Source organism: Homalodisca vitripennis, chromosome 3 (assembly GCF_021130785.1).
Source record: "Homalodisca vitripennis isolate AUS2020 chromosome 3, UT_GWSS_2.1, whole genome shotgun sequence".
Taxonomy (NCBI): Eukaryota; Metazoa; Arthropoda; class Insecta; order Hemiptera; family Cicadellidae; genus Homalodisca; species Homalodisca vitripennis.
The window spans coordinates 60294606-60312796 of NC_060209.1; the positions used below are offsets into that span (position 1 = coordinate 60294606).

At 33.7% G+C, this 18191-nt stretch overlaps 1 protein-coding gene across 4 annotated transcripts in view; it reads right to left on the minus strand.

Moving 5' to 3' along the window:
• The window catches only part of LOC124356976 (putative gustatory receptor 28b), a 63548-nt gene that overhangs the window by 4275 nt on the left and 41082 nt on the right, over positions 1–18191 (minus strand). For 2 of the 4 annotated variants that reach the window (XR_006921910.1, XM_046808322.1), the window contains exon 1: positions 1896–4274. Coding sequence is in view for 3 of the 4 variants with exons in the window: in XM_046808322.1 (XP_046664278.1) it covers positions 1896–2009 (114 nt within the window). In the remaining variant the exon portion in view is untranslated. Of the gene's footprint in view, positions 1–1895; positions 4275–13934; positions 14241–18191 lie in introns of those variants that run through there. The other 2 variants (XM_046808323.1, XM_046808324.1) reach the window with 2 other exon arrangements.

The window sequence follows — 18191 nt, forward strand, 5'->3', positions numbered from 1 at the left end:
TAAAAGTATATACGATAAGCTTGACATTTACATTTCAGGTTTTTATGTTAAATATTACAGTTCACGATGGAAGACAATTTAATTTTCCAAAATGAGATACAAAAAGTTTTGAAATTATTTTTTTTCCTTTACTTTTAAATGTCGTTGTGCTGAATTTATTAAGCTTCATTCAATACAAAATGAAATAAACCAATACGAAATGTACATTTTAGAGTGCTGAGCGTCCGCACTACACGAATTACAGTGACTTGGCAAAAATACTGACGTCCGTAAATTACAGACATCTTTTCGTTTGCCTTTAAGTGAAATCTTAACTAGACTAACAGAGAAATTATATTTCCTCTTCATATGTCTATGTAATATATCATTTTACAATGAGCTTAATCTTCATTATAGCTCGGTAGTAAAAATCAGAGATTAATGTATATTTATAAATCAGAGAGCAATAATAAAACGTATTAAAATACAGCAAACAAATATAATAGTTAAAACTCAAGAAGAAACACCTAAATAATATATATGTACGAAATAATATTTTAATACTAATATTTTTATTTTACTCGTTGTTAATATGTCATTATTAACTGTGCTCAAAATCAAGTTTATTCTCAATAAAGAAATAATTATTTAATTATATCGATTATATTTGAGATTTTTTATTTCATTAACTTTGGTTAAGGAGTTACTAAATTAAAAAGAAATCTTCTTTTTTATGCAATTATTCATTCATGGATATTCTGTGGGTAGATTTGCTGTGCTATTCATCTGTATATACATGTATATAATAAAAAATTAAAATTTGCAGTTTATACTACAGAACATTAAACAAAATATCTTTCGTCATTTCGATATGGTTGCAATTATAAATCTTTAAAATTGTTATAACATAAAACCGCTTTTTATCACTAGACTATTACATTTATTTTATATTTTAAACTTAAAAATATATGACTTTAAAATAAAAAGGTAAATAATGGAGTTGCGACATCATTGATTAAGGTATATTTGATCGCAATGCTGCTCATTGTTGTAAAATTGCACTAATGGTGGTGATTGTTATCAAACATATCGTCGTTGTTAAATGCGCGGCGCTACTCTGATTTTATTAAAGCTCTATTTTTCTGAAAACGAATATTTTTGGACTCAACATAATAGAAACTACATCAAAATTGAATTTGTGATATTTTTGTTCAGACTGCGGGATTTATGTTAATCAAATGTGATTCAAAATTAAAGCAATAATATTCTCTATTTTGAAATAATAAATGCATTGTATAATTGCAGAATTTTTTATTTGCAGTGAAAGTAGTTTAAAAAATTCATTCATACCATACAGGCAGGCTTATGAAAAATAAGGCATTTTAAAACATATTTACAGGGGGATTATTTTACGAATTACGAACTTAGGCTATTCAAAATCCTCTAATGAGTTTTACGAACAACTTGTACGAATAAAACCAATCCAGGGTAAAGATGTAAGTTTTTATGGTTTGGGACCTTATAGTGAATTGTTTAAGACAAGTATACATCTTTTGTAGCACATAACAGAAAATACAATAGCGATTAAAATAAATTAATACACTCTAGTATACGACATACAAAGGTAGGTAAAAAACTAGATAGAAGTTAGCTCAATATTTCTTTGTGAATTATGCGGTAAAAATTTTTTTGAACTCACTAACATTAATATTTACTCATTTTATGTATTCGAGCATACAAATAAACACATGGAATAACCAAATAAATAATTTCGTACAGTAATTTCTGCAAACTTGTCGTTGTTAGCAATGTTTTTAAAGGGATTCTCCCTTAACACCTTTCAACATCTTGGACAAATTTTGGGACTCTATATTTTTTTCAATTTTCAAACCCAATTGTTCTCCATTTGTTCTCACCTCTTGTAGTACTTCCGATGAATGTCCGTCTTCGTCTAGCAAGTCGTGGACCAACAGCGCGGTTCTCTTGCTCTGATTGGACAAAACGAGATTAAAATTTCTTTTATCACACATTCCATACACTGTACTGTAGTTCCATAAAGCTTAATAAAAAAAACTGCTTGGTGCAAAAAAACACAAGACACTGCGGTGTCTTACCTTTGAATGGATTCTGTAAAGCATTTTGGTCAATATTAATCATCCATAGAACTTAAATTAAATGTTTTTAGTTCATAATATGTATAAATATCGTTCATTATCTATTAAAACTTTGAGATCTTTAGATGTCTAGAACATCAACACTAGAGTGTGTTGAGTTAATACTAGAGTGTATTAATGTTAGTCATGCCTATAAATTTTGTTATTTTAAATAACTATTTAATAACTATTAAATAACTACTTTTAACAAATCAAAGTTTATGTAAGTTTTCTTAAATTTATTACACATTACATAGTACTTTGTAGTTATTTTTGGAGATTACCCTAAAAAATGCGTATGTAAAGTTTTGATTTACATCCGAACCAGAGCTTCAACAAATACATCGACAATGCCTTAAACTTATTTCGTGAGAAAAATGCTTACCTAGAAAATTGTCAACTAGTTCCAATAAGAATGTTTCAATAACATGATATCACTTTTACTATTCCATTAGTTTGGAATATATACGCTACCACGATTCATGCTTAGAAAAATTATATACTTTTTGTTTACAAGTAACATATAAGTAAAAGGTAATGATTTTTATATGGTTATGTAAAACATAACAAAGTAATATAAATGGCTAAATATTTACCAGGTTAGATTTAATATGTAAAGCAGTAATTGTATTTACTCACTCGTACAAATTAGTATAAATTTATCAAGTCTGCAACTCAACTACGTCACATTTTACATCAGGAACATTTTAGACCGTAAATACATTCATGAAAAGTTTGCAAATTTGTAATTTACTTAACTTAAATATGTAACTACAGGAAATAATTATTGTCACATTTTTGTGCAATTAATCGATTGGAGCTAGAACCTACGCATACACTATTATGAAATGAATTTAAAGTACATACCTTTTCCTCGATTTTGGTTGTCATTGTCAACATTACACCTAAGTAAAGGATGCGGTTTGCAATGCTAAGCACCAAAATGACGTTGATTATAAATCCTTTCAATCTAAATGATGAGAAGAGTAGGAACGTGTTGTATACCAAATTGGTACCTGAGTTTACACACATGATCAACCCTGACCAGTAGAACAGCGAGTTGAGGGTTCTGTAAGCGTAGTACAATTTCAAGTGAGCCTTATTGAAGTTTCGGATCTTTTCAGCAGTGACAGTTCTCGTGTCGTGACGTAGAAGGACGAACTTCTTCCTGCGCCACAAGGCCACGGAGGGCAGTTCCCTGAAACTGACGTCAGTGGGGCGCGGAAGGAACAGAGGCCATCGGTTGTTCAGGTCGTCCAAGTGCCAGTTGAGCAGGCCGAACTTTTCGTTCAAGAGATGGAAAAGTACTCTCATCTTACAAGCGGTTCCGACTGTCACGAGGCCTTCAAAGGTAGCAGAAATTACGTAGTAAACATTACTCTCGTACGAGATGAGCAACCCTATCATCGCGCAAGACGGGGCGAACATCAGAGCCATCCAACAGATCTGTGACCTCACAGACGGATTAGGAGGTTGTCTGATGTTCAGGTCGAACAGGTTCTGCTGGGCAGACTCCATGATCATGAAGAATCGCGACAGCGTTCTGCAAGTCAAGAAGGAGGATGTGAGCAGAATCACCTGCTGAGCCATACCAAAGCTCAAGGAAGCTGAAAATATGAAAGCAGTGATATCATTATAGGCGCCAATATGCGTCCAAAGAATAACTGATGAGGAGAACAGAAACGTGATGGCTAGGACACATCCGTATACCCTGGTGCTGAGAGGAATATACACGGTTCGTAGCGCTGAAGGACAGACCCCGCAGACTCTGAGGACCGACACGGTGGGCTGTACAAGACCCACGCTATCATGATGCATGGTTCTAACTGAATGCCGACAGTCAGGACGGAAGGACGTAAGTGCTATTGATATGCATTACTAAATTGAACATATGTATTACTTAAGTGTCAATATGATTATTCTTGCTGTAAACATTAACATAATTAGGTCTTGACCATTACAAGAATAACCAAAACAATCGATTCTAATTCATATTTCATGAGAATTGGATTGATGGATAATACAACGCGTACTCTGAATTGAGAATAGCATCTGACCTTGAAAGTTTTAGGTAGATATTATATACGGAATAGGCCTTTGCACTTGTCCTGGTAGTAACACTAACAGAAAATGTTTACACAATTTCACCGATTATGACTCCCAGATGCCAAAACCACTACTAGTTTCAAAGTTTATATACTAATCTATCTATGCTATATATACATATATGTATATGTTTAAATATATAAAATTATATATATATATATGTGTGTGTGTTAGTTTTATTAACATATGATGTTTCTTTTGTTTATTATTTTTTGTTAGTATGTTTACCTCTTTATGTCTCTTGATTGAAAAGAAAATGTCTCATTTTAGACGCAATATAGAGATTTTGTTTCATTTTTTAAAGAGATACATATATGTATATGTATATAATATTCTGTATATGTTGTTGAGGAAACCAAACTGTCCTACACGTAACGCTGCTGTGGTGAGAATAATTGATTCAATGAGAGTGTTGAGTTTACCTTCAATTCACCTTCCTCTTATGTGCAGCATCTCAATTATGATGCTGCCTGAGACTTAAAAATCTGGAATCATGTTTGACTAAGGAAATCTAAAAAATAAACCGCGATCACTGTCCTGTAAAGACCCAAGCAAGTTTAAACTTAATACAAAAAGAATTATCTACAAAATCTCGGCTAACTTCATTGGCCAGTATGGTATACCATTTCGTTCCAAAATGGCGGTCGTTATATGTTTTTTTATCACTACACCCTTTTTTATGGACCTAGAAAAGTCAAATTTGCTGTTGGATTTAACATTTCCTAATAAAAATCTTGCTATACATTTTTTTACATCTCGAACTTTTTTTGAGATCTCGATTATACATAAATCTTATAAGAATGTTTCTATCACTAAAACGTGTCACAAATGTTAAAACTTTTGCAAAAATGTTATAATTTATTTCTAAAATAAACTATAAGGATTCATTTTTACAAAATATACCTACTTTTTTGACTCAGCTAGAAGAAGTATTTTCTACTGTTTTCAATTAGTCAAAAATAATCCCCTTAACTGTTTTTTAACATTAACCACAGCAACCAAAATTTTTTTAAATATATATTTAAACAAACAATGTATTTAATATGAGCATAAAATTTTATCAAATAATAAACAGAATTACCAACTTGCAATCTTTTGTACGCCAAAAAACTATCGCGTATAGGGAATCAATCTCGTTTTTTGGCTTTACGCCTAAATGTTACTTGTGTATTTAACTACAGTATATCACTTGTTGCAAACAGACTTGAAAACCAGTAACGTAATTATGGACTTAATTAGTGACTGAATTATTCAAAATGATAACTTAACAATAACTTGTATCCAATACCATCGCACTAGACCTGGCACGAAAACGCATAATTATCAGCAATAACCCAATTGAATAATGTTAACTGATCAACTCCGTAATCAGTAATGTTCATTGGTGGAAACTCCACCTCCACTTCCAATCTTGTCTCAAAAATTGACTCAAACTAGGTCCAAAAATTAAGAAATCAACATGAGACATGTTCAGAAACTTATATTTACCAATTATGTATGCAACAATAAAATAAATCAAGACTATTAAATTTCCGGTATTTTTTAAATCGCCATTTGCGTTTAAGAGGTGTCTCAAATTAGCTTAGGTGGACATGTACTAGTCTGATTAGGCTAATCACTTAATTAATCATAATTAACCTCATCACTTAACGCCACGCATGGAAACCCCCTCTGCCCGTGTATGTTATCTAACCTAAGCAGATTGACAAATCTGCTAAGTGCCGATGTCCGAGTGGTCTAAGACGTTGGACTTTGAATCTGAGTTAGAGATAGCGCAGGTTCGAATCCTGTCTATGACCGTTGCACTTTTATCAGTACCATTGACCTTGTACTGTATCGCCTCTCCCCCTTATTCTATTTGATAAGATCCTCGCACAGGCCAGTGGCCCATGAGGACGGGCAGAATAAGGCATAAAAGGAGAATCGGCTTCTCATTTTAATTATAAAAAAATCACTTCCATACGTCTTTAAACCCCTTTCCTAATGACCCAAATCACATTGCACTTTTACTGAATGTGTCCGTTTTGTAAATGCATCAATGCAAAGATTAATAGAACTATCACACACTTTTTGAGTATTAATATTTGCATTTCTATTGATAGTTCCAATAGTTTTTTTCTATAGACAAAATCTCAACTAGTTTTGTAACTGGATGTGCTCCAGGCAAAGCTGTTTACCTGTGAAATGAAAAGCAAAGCGGGTTACTTTAACAGGAGATGAAACTTTGTATTATGAATGGGCTGTACAGTGTACAGAATCTACGGACATCCTGGAGAGGTGTCGTCAGTGACATAGGTGCTGATAACACGTCCGACTGTCACATCGACACAAACGCTGTCAGATTTTAGTTAGTATACTTCTTTTGACCTTTCAAAAACGAAGTTCTGTGACCTCATGTTATTTGACCCCATATTGTAACAACTTCCACTACATACGAGCTTTTCAACGACAACCGATGTAACACTCACTGTATAATATTCACTATGGTGTAATTGGTGTGTATCAAACTACCCACCGTTTCTTGTTTATAAGTCATAGTTATTTCAAATAAAATAGTATTTCAAAATGTAATACAAACAATAATTATAGCCTTTTGTTAGTGAAAGAAACGCTTCGATGTATATTTACCTGTCATAAATTATACTTTACAAAATTAAAACTTTGGTTTCAACCAAATAATATGTTTATAAGGCATAAAAAGTTACATCTTTAACGAAGAGGCTACAACCTCAGACCCAAAGTTTAAATTTTAATTGGGGGCAGCTCAAAATCACGTCATGTAACCCCTCTCTAAAACGTATGAATAAAATCAAATTAAAAGTGGAAATTAAAGGATTTTGTCTCAAACCTACCCAAAGTTTCGGCCAATAAAAATTAAATAAGTTTTCATAATCTTATTTTAATTTACAATTACGTGAAATAAAAAGTTCTGATTGCAACTACATAAATACCAGTAAACTACGGATGTATGAAACTGTTGTCGACTTACTAGCATAGCTTTTAACAATAAAAGCTCAAACAGGTTTTAAGAGGGTGCAATCAGTTTTTAGTAAGGGTTAGTTTTAAAAATTTCATTTTCTTATAACAAAGTAAATTGTAAAATACATAATTGTTCATAATTTAAAAAATATTATATTCTCATGTATATATTTGTACTTGGGAATTCCAAATGGTCTGGACTTTTGAATGGTTGTGGTCGGGAATAGTTGTGGACGTTGAGTTTCAACAGCAGGCTGTAAAATCTGCATGGTGTTCCTGGCAGTTGGTGATTTTGGAGTGCCTAATTTTGGACTGTCAATGTCTGTGATAGTCAGTCCAGTTGAAGATTGAAATTCACCTTTGGGATTGACCAAGGATATTTTCATTTACGGGAATTAGAGCAAACTTTAATTTTCCAATTATCATTTTCTGTAACCAAAGTCTTCAAAACACTGATCTTTTTAAAAATGTTAGCAGTTGAAAAATGGAATTGACTCCAAAATTTCTAATTTTGGGTCTGGACCATAGACCATGTCCCCGTTACCGGCTAAGAAATCACGTGATGAATGCAGTGTGCAGCTAGTCAGGTTTAGTGATGAGATATATAATATGGCTATAGAAAATTTCTCTCTTTAAGTTTATTATTGACGTTTGATGCTTTGAAACATTATCCGGGTGACAAAAGTTTCCTCATTATTATTACTAAAACAGAACGCTACGTTCCGAGCATTAAAAAAACGTAATGCAGAAGGTGGGCCGCTTTTATCCCAAATATATAGCCATCATATTTCGTTTATCAGATGACGTGCCACGTTGACACATAAAGTTGACAATTTTTCTAAATGTTTCACCTTCCCTGGTTTATAAGAATGTGTTGTTCATGCGCTTATTCTATTCAATGACCCGAATGGGATGTGGTAAGTTAAGAAGAGGATAGAATCCAGATCTTCGAAACGCAGTGCTCTATTTTTTTAAACATAAATAATTAAAAATGTACAAATACCTGTTATCCCTGTCCCATAGTGCAGTATTAAGAAAACCTCTGTACTGTTGATAGTTGTTTGCCTCAGGCGAGGCGTTATAGTGCAGCACAAAGTCGAGTGATATGTCAACGTATTTACATATAATGGCAGGGAAGGGTGCGGTCCGAGAGTATCAATTAGTCCAATCCTAGATTTACTCCTCACTCACACGTTCGGATAATATGATATAAACACGTGTTATATTCAGAGTCTTGTCGACAGAACTCCTGAGTATTTACATATAATGGCAGAGAAGGGTGCGGTCCGAGAGTATCAATTAGTCCAATCCTAGATTTACTCCTCACTCACACGTTCGGATAATATGATATAAACACGTGTTATATTCAGAGTCTTGTCGGCAGTACTCCTGAGTATTTACATATAATGGCACAGAAGGGTACGGTCTGCGAGTATTAATTTGTCCGATCCCAAATTTACTCCTCACTCACACGTTCGGATAATATGATATAAACACGTGTTATATTCAGAGTCTTGTCGACAGAACTCCTGAGTATTTACATATAATGGCAGAGAAGGGTGCGGTCCGAGAGTATCAATTAGTCCAATCCTAGATTTACTCCTCACTCACACGTTCGGATAATATGATATAAACACGTGTTATATTCAGAGTCTTGTCGACAGAACTCCTGAGTATTTACATATAATGGCACAGAAGGGTGCGGTCCGAGTATCAATTAGTCCAATCCCAAATTTACTCCTCACTCACACGTTCGGATAATATGATATAAACACGTGTTATATTCAGAGTCTTGTCGGCAAGAACTCCTGAGTATTTACATATAATGGCACAGAAGGGTACGGTCTGCGAGAGTATTAATTTGTCCGATCCCAAATTTACTCCTCACTCACACGTTCGGATAATATGATATAAACACGTGTTATATTCAGAGTCTTGTCGACAGAACTCCTGAGTATTTACATATAATGGCAGAAGGGTGCGGTCCGAGAGTATCAATTAGTCCAATCCTAGATTTACTCCTCCTCACTCACACGTTCGGATAATATGATATAAACACGTGTTATATTCAGAGTCTTGTCGGCAGTACTCCTGAGTATTTACATATAATGGCACAGAAGGGTACGGTCTGCGAGTATTAATTTTGTCCGATCCCAAAATTTACTCCTCACTCACACGTTCGGATAATATGATATAAACACGTGTTATATTCAGAGTCTTGTCGGCAGTACTCCTGAGTATTTACATATAATGGCAGAGAAGGGTGCGGTCCGAGAGTATCATTAGTCCAATCCCAAATTTACTCCTCACTCACACGTTCGGATATATGATATAAACACGTGTTATATTCAGAGTCTTGTCGACAGAACTCCTGAGTATTTACATATAATGGCAGAGAAGGGTGCGGTCCGAGAGTATCAATTAGTCCAATCCTAGATTTACTCCTCACTCACACGTTCGGATAATGATATAAACATGTTATATTCAGAGTCTTGTCGACAGAACTCCTGAGTATTTACTGGTCCGAGAGTATCCGACGATGTATCATTCAGAGTCGACAGAATCCTAGATTTACTCCTCACTCCACACGTATCCAATCCTAGATTTACTCCTCACTCACACGTTCGGATAATATGATATAAACACGTGTTATATTCAGAGTCTTGTCGGCAGTACTCCTGAGTATTTACATATAATGGCACAGAAGGGTACGGTCTGCGAGTATTAATTTGTCCGATCCCAAATTTACTCCTCACTCACACGTTCGGATAATATGATATAAACACGTGTTATATTCAGAGTCTTGTCGACAGAATCCTGAGTATTTTACATATAATGGCAGGGAAGGGTGCGGTCCGAGTGAGTATCAATTAGTCCAATCCTAGATTTACTCCTCACTCACACGTTCGGATAATATGATATAAAACAGTGTTATATTCAGAGTCTTGTCGACAGAAAACTCCTGAGTATTTACATATAATGGCAGAGAAGGGTGCGGTCCGAGGAGTATCAATTAGTCCAATCCTAGATTTACTCCTCACTCACACGTTCGGATAATATGATATAAAAACACGTGTTATATTCAGAGTCTTGTCGACAGGAAACTCCTGAGTATTTTACCATATAAATGGCAGGGAATGGTGCGGTTGAGGTCGAGCAGTATCAATTAGTCCAATCCTAGATTTACTCTCACTCAACACGTTCGGATAATTATGATATGAAAAACACGTGTTATATTTCAGTGTCTTGTCGACAGAGAACTCCTTGAGTATTTACATATAATGGCAGAGAAAGGGTGCGGTCCGAGAGAGTATCAATTAGTCCAATCCTAGATTTACTCCTCACTCACACGTTCGGATAATATGATATAAACACGTGTTATATTCAGAGTCTTGTCGACAGAACTCTGAGTATTTTACATATAATGGCAGAGAAGGGTGCGGTCCGAGAGAGTATCAATTAGTCCAATCCTAGATTTACTCCTCACTCCACACGTTCGGATAATATGATATAAACACGTGTTATATTCAGAGCATTGTCGACAGAACTCCTGAGCACTCACTCACTAAGAGTAGTCCTTCGTGTTAGGTATTAAATATTATATTAAAATACACAAACTCCGTCTTACGTATGTGTTGTTACTACGAATACATTCTTTTTGGTGGTTTTGATGTAAGCCACTTTGATGAGGAGACATTGAATAGTTGTATTTTTGTAACGTTTGTAATAACATAACATTTCAGTTATTTCAACTCAGTACTTTCTTATACAATTTTAATATCGATACGTTAAAATGGCGATGAAATGCAAATGTATTCGAATATTCTTGCCACTTCAATTTTCCAGCTACTTTACCTAATTTTGAAGCTGTTGTCGGTTGATCGCCAAGGAAGTTTTTTTTTTTAGTTTCAAAATCTTTCCTGTCTTTCTGTACGCACGATAAGTTCCAAACAAGGTCACATAGAGGGTATTATGAAGTCTTGATTTAAGTGGCTCAGAAAGTGACTGGTCGCATTGCTCTTATGGTAACCATGTGGGCAACGACAAGAACACAGTATATTTTGGCAGAAATTTAGAGGAAAATGAATCCTGTTCTATAGGCTTTACAATATTGGTTTTCTAAAAATTACATGGTATTAAATATTGATAAAACTAAAATTCTAATCTTCATGAAGATAGTCGTTTTAAAAATAAAATGTTATGTAAATGTATTGATTGTGTTTGTAGTAAAAATATATGTTTATCAGAATGTGAAGAAATTAAACAGGAAATTTCTGTAAATTTAGGGGTTTTCTTAGATAATGGCATAACCTGGAAGCAACATTTACACGAATTCAGAACAAATTAAATATTACATTCGTCTGCTGTCAAATTTTTAAGATATTTCTGTGACAGTAATGTGTAAGGAACTCTAAATATTTCATTAGTGCATAGTAGGTTGTAATATGGTATTATATGCTGGGGGGCACGTGTTATTCAAATTTGAAAACTCTTGTCACAACTCAGAAGAAGTATTTGAGACTTATAGCTAAAAAAAAGCCGAGGTATGAACCATTTTTTACCTCTTTTCGATTGCTATAAGATTTTTCCACTCAGACACCACTACGTCTACAAGGTATTTACAGTTTATTTTCTTAAGAAGTCAAGGCTGCAATTACAGTAATGAATATAAATCTAAGCTAAGAAATTCTGAAAACATTAATACACCTAGACCAATAAGTACTGCTTAAAAAAGGTTTTATCATTACTTAGAACCTTACCTATTCATTAAAATTCCTTTGAAAATCAGATACTGTAAAATATTTTCTTAGTTTTTGTAAACTTATTAGAAGTTTCTTATTTTCTAAGAGCAGTGTAGAAAATTTCTTGAATGATTAATTAGTAAACATACATAATACGAAATCTTTAAGCCTTGCCTGAAACGTATTTTGTTTTTTAATTCTGATGTGTTCATTATTTTATGACTCTGTTTATAGGTTTAGTGGATCTTTGTTGATGACAAACGAAGTAATGAGTGATGCAATATAAATTTCAATATACTTGTTTAATGTTTGGGAGTTTTTTCTTTTGTTTTCATAATAAAATTATTTTATAAGTGTGTTACTGCTGCCTATTTCAATTTTGTTTATTTAAATTCCCCCTCCACATAGGCTTGGCCTTGGAGGTTCATCTTTATTTTCTCCTTTTTTGTGTGTTTTTGTATCATTGTTACATTAGTATATTCGGCTGCATTGTACTGGTCAGACTTGGCACTTAGATTAAGTTAATTCTATTCTATTGTAATTATTGTTATGTAACTCTTGTAATGTTTGATTGAGAAAATAAATATATTATTATATTGAGAAGGTTGGTTATATCGGATTTTTAAGTAAGACGCGATGAACTACTTTTTTGGATTATTAGTTTCATACTAAGTTAAGAAAACTTAACCTATAATGCTTTGCTATAACAATTTAAAAGTTAAAAATTTGGTTTACTGTTTTATGTTCAACCAGAATACTGAGAAAACGGCATGGACGAAGCATAGATCTCAAGTATGGCAGTTGAAAAGATACTGTTAACTCATTTTCTTTTCTATCTGTTACAGTACAAATATTTTATAGAATTTAAACAAGCTTTGCAAAGACCTAAAGTTTTGGGAATGTAGAACTTATCTCAAAACATAATTCTAACAGTGGAATTATATGCAATATACTATTGATACTCTAAGAACGTACTGTTCCTTGCCTTTATATGTATATACTTTAGTAAATAACAGTGGCGTAACTATATAAATGTTTGAAAATTCCTAGGAGAAGAAATAGCTCCTAGAAAAAATATCTCGGATTAGTTGAAAATAAATATATGCCTGTCACTGGATAATGCAGTTTTTTTTATATTTGCACGATTTTGTACTCGTAAGTGAACTCTGATTGTGTCTTTTTATGTACGCAAGAGGTATAAGGAAATATTAATACGAGCATTAATTATTGATTGTAAAATCTACGGTAATGCTTTTCACATGTAATAATAATAGCAAATAAACCGAGTTCGAGTATATTTGAAATTCCTTGTATTCATGTGTCAAAAATTTGCTACTACGAATTATTAAGTCTGAGGAACAAATACAGTCTCTCCCATCAGTGAATAACAAAAGAAGATTGTTGTCTTTGAGAGTCTCCGTCTGCATAAACGATACCTCTCAAATGAGAACTTGGATGGTTGAAGTTTGGTTTAAGCCTCCTCCTCTGCAACCTGAATGACTGAAAATTGTAAACATCGGTTCATTGAAAGACGCACTCCGGCCCTGGATGTTGACCGCTGCAGCACGTTCGCCAAGTCTCTCGCGTTGACCTGAGGTCAGACGCACGTTTAACCTCATATTAACGTGTTCAAAATAATATAATTTGTTTTATCGCCTATATATTTATAAATCTTCACTTCTCGAATAACTTAATTTGAAATTTAATACACATGTTATATATGTCATGTTATATATGTTATTAATTATTCTAGAAATATATTAAATCATAAATTTAGTGTATACTGTTAATCTGTGAGCATATTAGTATGTTATTCTAAGAATGTTATAATGAAGCATTCGATTGTCTAATTGTTAGCGAAGCCACTAACATCACGTCCAAACATATTAGTATACATGTATGCAAGTAAGTTAGTGTACAAGTAATGTAATGTATGTATACGTAAATAAAAACTATTATTGTATATCTGACTTACTTCCTCCTCAAGAATGCCAATTAATGTACATATTAACATCACTGGAATAGTCTATTTGCATCATTAATGTTTCATGGCATTTTATATAACTTAATGGCTCGGTAAACGAATAAAGTTAACGTTTAATTACGCCATCAAAAATAACAATAATTTAAAGTGTGAATACAGTAAGACTATTATTTATATTTATTAATTACGATAGATTATTGTTAATATAATTGAGTTAATATTGGTATATCGTCCCATGCTTTTTCCCCATCGCGCTAGTATAAACGCAGCGACCTTCCAACCCGAGACTGTCCTACCCGAGAATATGACAACAGATGCCAACAAGACGGAACAACCAATGTGCCCAGCTGATAAATTAAACAATCCAAGCATGATTTGAGAACAATGGCTGCTTGAGTATTCGGCGAGTCACAATGTGTCATAAACACTGTCATCTGTGTAGGGATCGTCAGCATTACCATACCATTATCTTGCCCCATTATACCATAAACATCCGTGAGTTATTATTAATATCGTGCGTATATTTCAAGATCCACCCGAACTGTACGTTCAGATTGATAAATGAGAGCGTACGCCAGTACGTTAAGCGCTCGAGGGCACTGAAATTAAGATTTAAATACCAGCTGGAGCATACGACAATGTCAGAATAGTGAAGAGAAATTCTTCATATTCCAATAGACGTTTAGCGTATGCAAATATTATGAATTTAAATACTAAGCCATATCTTCTGTTGTAAATTATTTCAGTAACATTAATAAAACAATATTGAGAATTTACAAACTATTTTATTTAAACAGATTTTAATTTAAATGTTTAATTTTAAAACAGGGTTTTAATGCAATTTGGCCTATGTGGTTCTTTAGTTTTACACTCATCTCAATGCATTTCTATTCACCCTTGAACATTAAAAACTCAGTAAAGAGACTTCAAGCATACATTTTTATACTTGCAGAAGGTTTTTGTTTATATTACCGTAAGAACTTTATTTAGTTCCATGCTTAAATCCATGCCCAACACTATGGATTTAAACCCATTATTATCTAATGGAATTATTTCTCGGATTTTTTGTTTGGTGATTGATAAACATGATACACAGATAAAACACACTGTCTTCCCTTACCTTCTCAGAATTCTTCTTATAGAACATAGAAAACATTTAAGATCGCCGTTACGTCTCACTCGAATGGACGGGGTTTAAGTTGTCGTTGGGTTACACGTTGACAAGCTCGATTGGAATTTTAAACTTATTTTAAGGATCTTGGTCAATCCATTATCCGTAGTATGGGAAGTAAAACGTTTAATTATATAGATGGTGACGTGAGATATTGTGGTTTTCATTCGCCTCACTGAACTTTTTTGAGGAAGTAGAGCTTTTCGAACGTAATTTAGTGGTCAAAGACTTTCATTTTGATCCAGGAGACGAAAGCCTATTTGTGTTGCATAAGCAAACATACAATCTAGTCTTAAGTGAAATCGATAGAAAAATTCCTCTGAAGAAACAAATTTCCATCTTCGCTAGATTTGAATAGGGTGGTTAAGGAAGGGCGTCGAATGGATTATAATTATAACCTTGACATACTTAAAAGGTTTTGAAGCGCAAGTAATAGTTATATCGCCGTAAAAAAAGGTGCAAATCAACAAAACATTCGGTCTCCATACGGTTTACTGACGGCGCCAAGTTAAAAAGTCTAAAAAACACTTGAATCTTCCAATGATGACCTTCAGCGAAAGTAAAGCATCTGACGATGGAAATTGTCAGGGAATACTTCTCCATAGACTTCACGCAAGACTAGGACCTGTGTTTATACGAAGCAAATTAATTATTTCTCAGCTCCTAGCCTGACCTATATATGTCCCGGCTTTCTTATCTGCTCTCAGATTAACTACTCTGTTGACAAAACACTAAGACTGAGATTTATCTTATCAGTAGCTGTAGAACATCCTGGACACTAGCGACTCTGGCGAGTCTCTTACTGCTCACAATCAGACATCTAACCTCAATGTCCGCGGCCGGACAGATGGACGGGCCAGGGAGAACCATATGTTATTAAGTGTTCAGCAACAACACGGGTATTACCGCAAGTGGCCTATATCATTACAATAAACATCGGGCCGAGGCCATGTTTTATGTGTTCTTAATATCCCTCACAAACGTCTCAACTGGCTGTTACAATAATAACAGCTGGCTGTGGTCCGGTCAGCTGATTGCCGGCTAGCCTCCATTGTTCACTTAGCCGTCCGACTGTTTCAATTGTCTCCCTAGTTTTACAATTGCGACCGCTGTTGGTTTTCTTCCTTCGCGCTCCGGGGGACGAGTCCAGTGACTTGTGTTTGCTTCGAGACCAAGTAAATTTTCTCTACAATAACTAACTAAAGTCCGAGCAAAAACTGGACAATCGGTTTGCAAAGTGTGTTTCCGCTCTCCCGGGTTAATATCCCGTGTCGTAACGACTATAGCACCACTACTCGTGACCGAGATGCCTGACAGTCTAAAAGAGTGTGTTCCAACATCGCGAGACGTTCTAGGGTGATGCACGTAATCAAATTAAACTCATCTGTTATTTTTATTGGGACATTTGCTGACAAGACTGTTGTAAATTATAAATATCAAAAAAATATTAAAAATTATATCTAAACATATCATCAAACTTAAAACCGAGGACCAAAGGAGCAAGGCACTGGAAAGTAAGAGTGGAAATATCATTTTAATTCTTTATAAATACGAGTATGCTGGACACTCAAAAATTCCATCTTTAGGTATAAAAAGGTATGATAATTAGGTTATGTAATATGTACATAGCAAAAGATTTGGAACTACATTTTATTTTTTTTAAATATAAGAAAAACAAAAATAACAAAACCTCACTTTAACTGATTTTTGGGTTACTCAATTTCCGTGTCTATTAAAATATCGAAATTTTACCCAACATTTTATGAGTATTGATAACTAATATAATAAAACACCATTGCGTTTCAGTGTTTTAAAGGACGTCAAAACAATGGAAACTTTAAAACCGAACACAAACTCTACAGTCAGCATGCGCTCAGTGCAACGACTTAGTCAGTTACCCTACAAAGGCAAAAACCCTGAAAATGGACTAAAACCCGTTTGATACTGGTAACCCTCTCCGTCTTGGGTTTGTGTCCCTCCCAATGTCCTTCACACGGCGCTATGCACGGTTTAGATTCGGTTTTAGCGTACCTGTTTGTATAGAGATTTATCCTTTTATTGGTTTGGGTTCAATAAAAAAGTTGGAAATCATTCATATCAATCAAACAAAATATAATAAATCAAGAAATAGATTTATTAATAAAAAAGCGTCACATATTTATTTTTAAAGCTATCTTATTTGATTATAAAGTTTCTCAGATAGCTTACTTTTGTACTATACAACTTGTTTGCCACATTTAGTTCATACATAACACTTTTATTTTCTCTGGATTCTTTTTTAAGACAGCATAAACTTTCTGTTTGATTTAACTGTAAGTTTGTTAAGGGCAGTTTTTTAATGTCTGTCCATTGTTTTCCACTATGATATTGTGTTTGCTTTTCTTTTATGTCTCCTGTCTGTTCAAATTCATCCTAATTTTTATTATTAATTCTTGTCATATTCTGCAGAACTAAGTCTTAAATAACAATGGAGTGGATTTGCTTAGGGTCCATTATCGATGGAAAAACAAGTCATTTTAAAGTTTATACGAGTTTTTTTAGTTCTTCTTGAAAGTAATCTCAAAACTAAAGAATCGAACTTAAAGAACTTATTATACGGCTATAATTTATAAATGTCTCATAAGTATCACTTCATCTTCATAGAAGAATTTCACCTTATTTCTTGCAGTATGTAAAAATGTTTAATTGTGGGAAGGTTACTCGTTTGCCAAATGTTTACTAATTTCCTTTTAAAAGATACAAAAAGGTTTGTTGTAAGAATTATATAAATTTTATGGTACGCCATTAACAGGTTGATTTTTGTGTGATAAAAGCTGTGATTAATCAGCTGGTTTAATTCTGAGAAACTTCCACCCAAAACCAATTAAGTTTTCTCTTGAATTTAATCACGAATGATATTTTAACCACCCTTTAAAGAATATCCTTATAGAAGTTTGAGATACTTTACAAGTCCTTATGTTATCTGAAGGAAATTGCACCATATTTTAGAAATATAAAGTGTCTTTTGCTCCATGATAACACTGGTGTGCTCATTAGTGTTCGATAGGGTAACATAATTTCAAGGTCTGTTAATGACA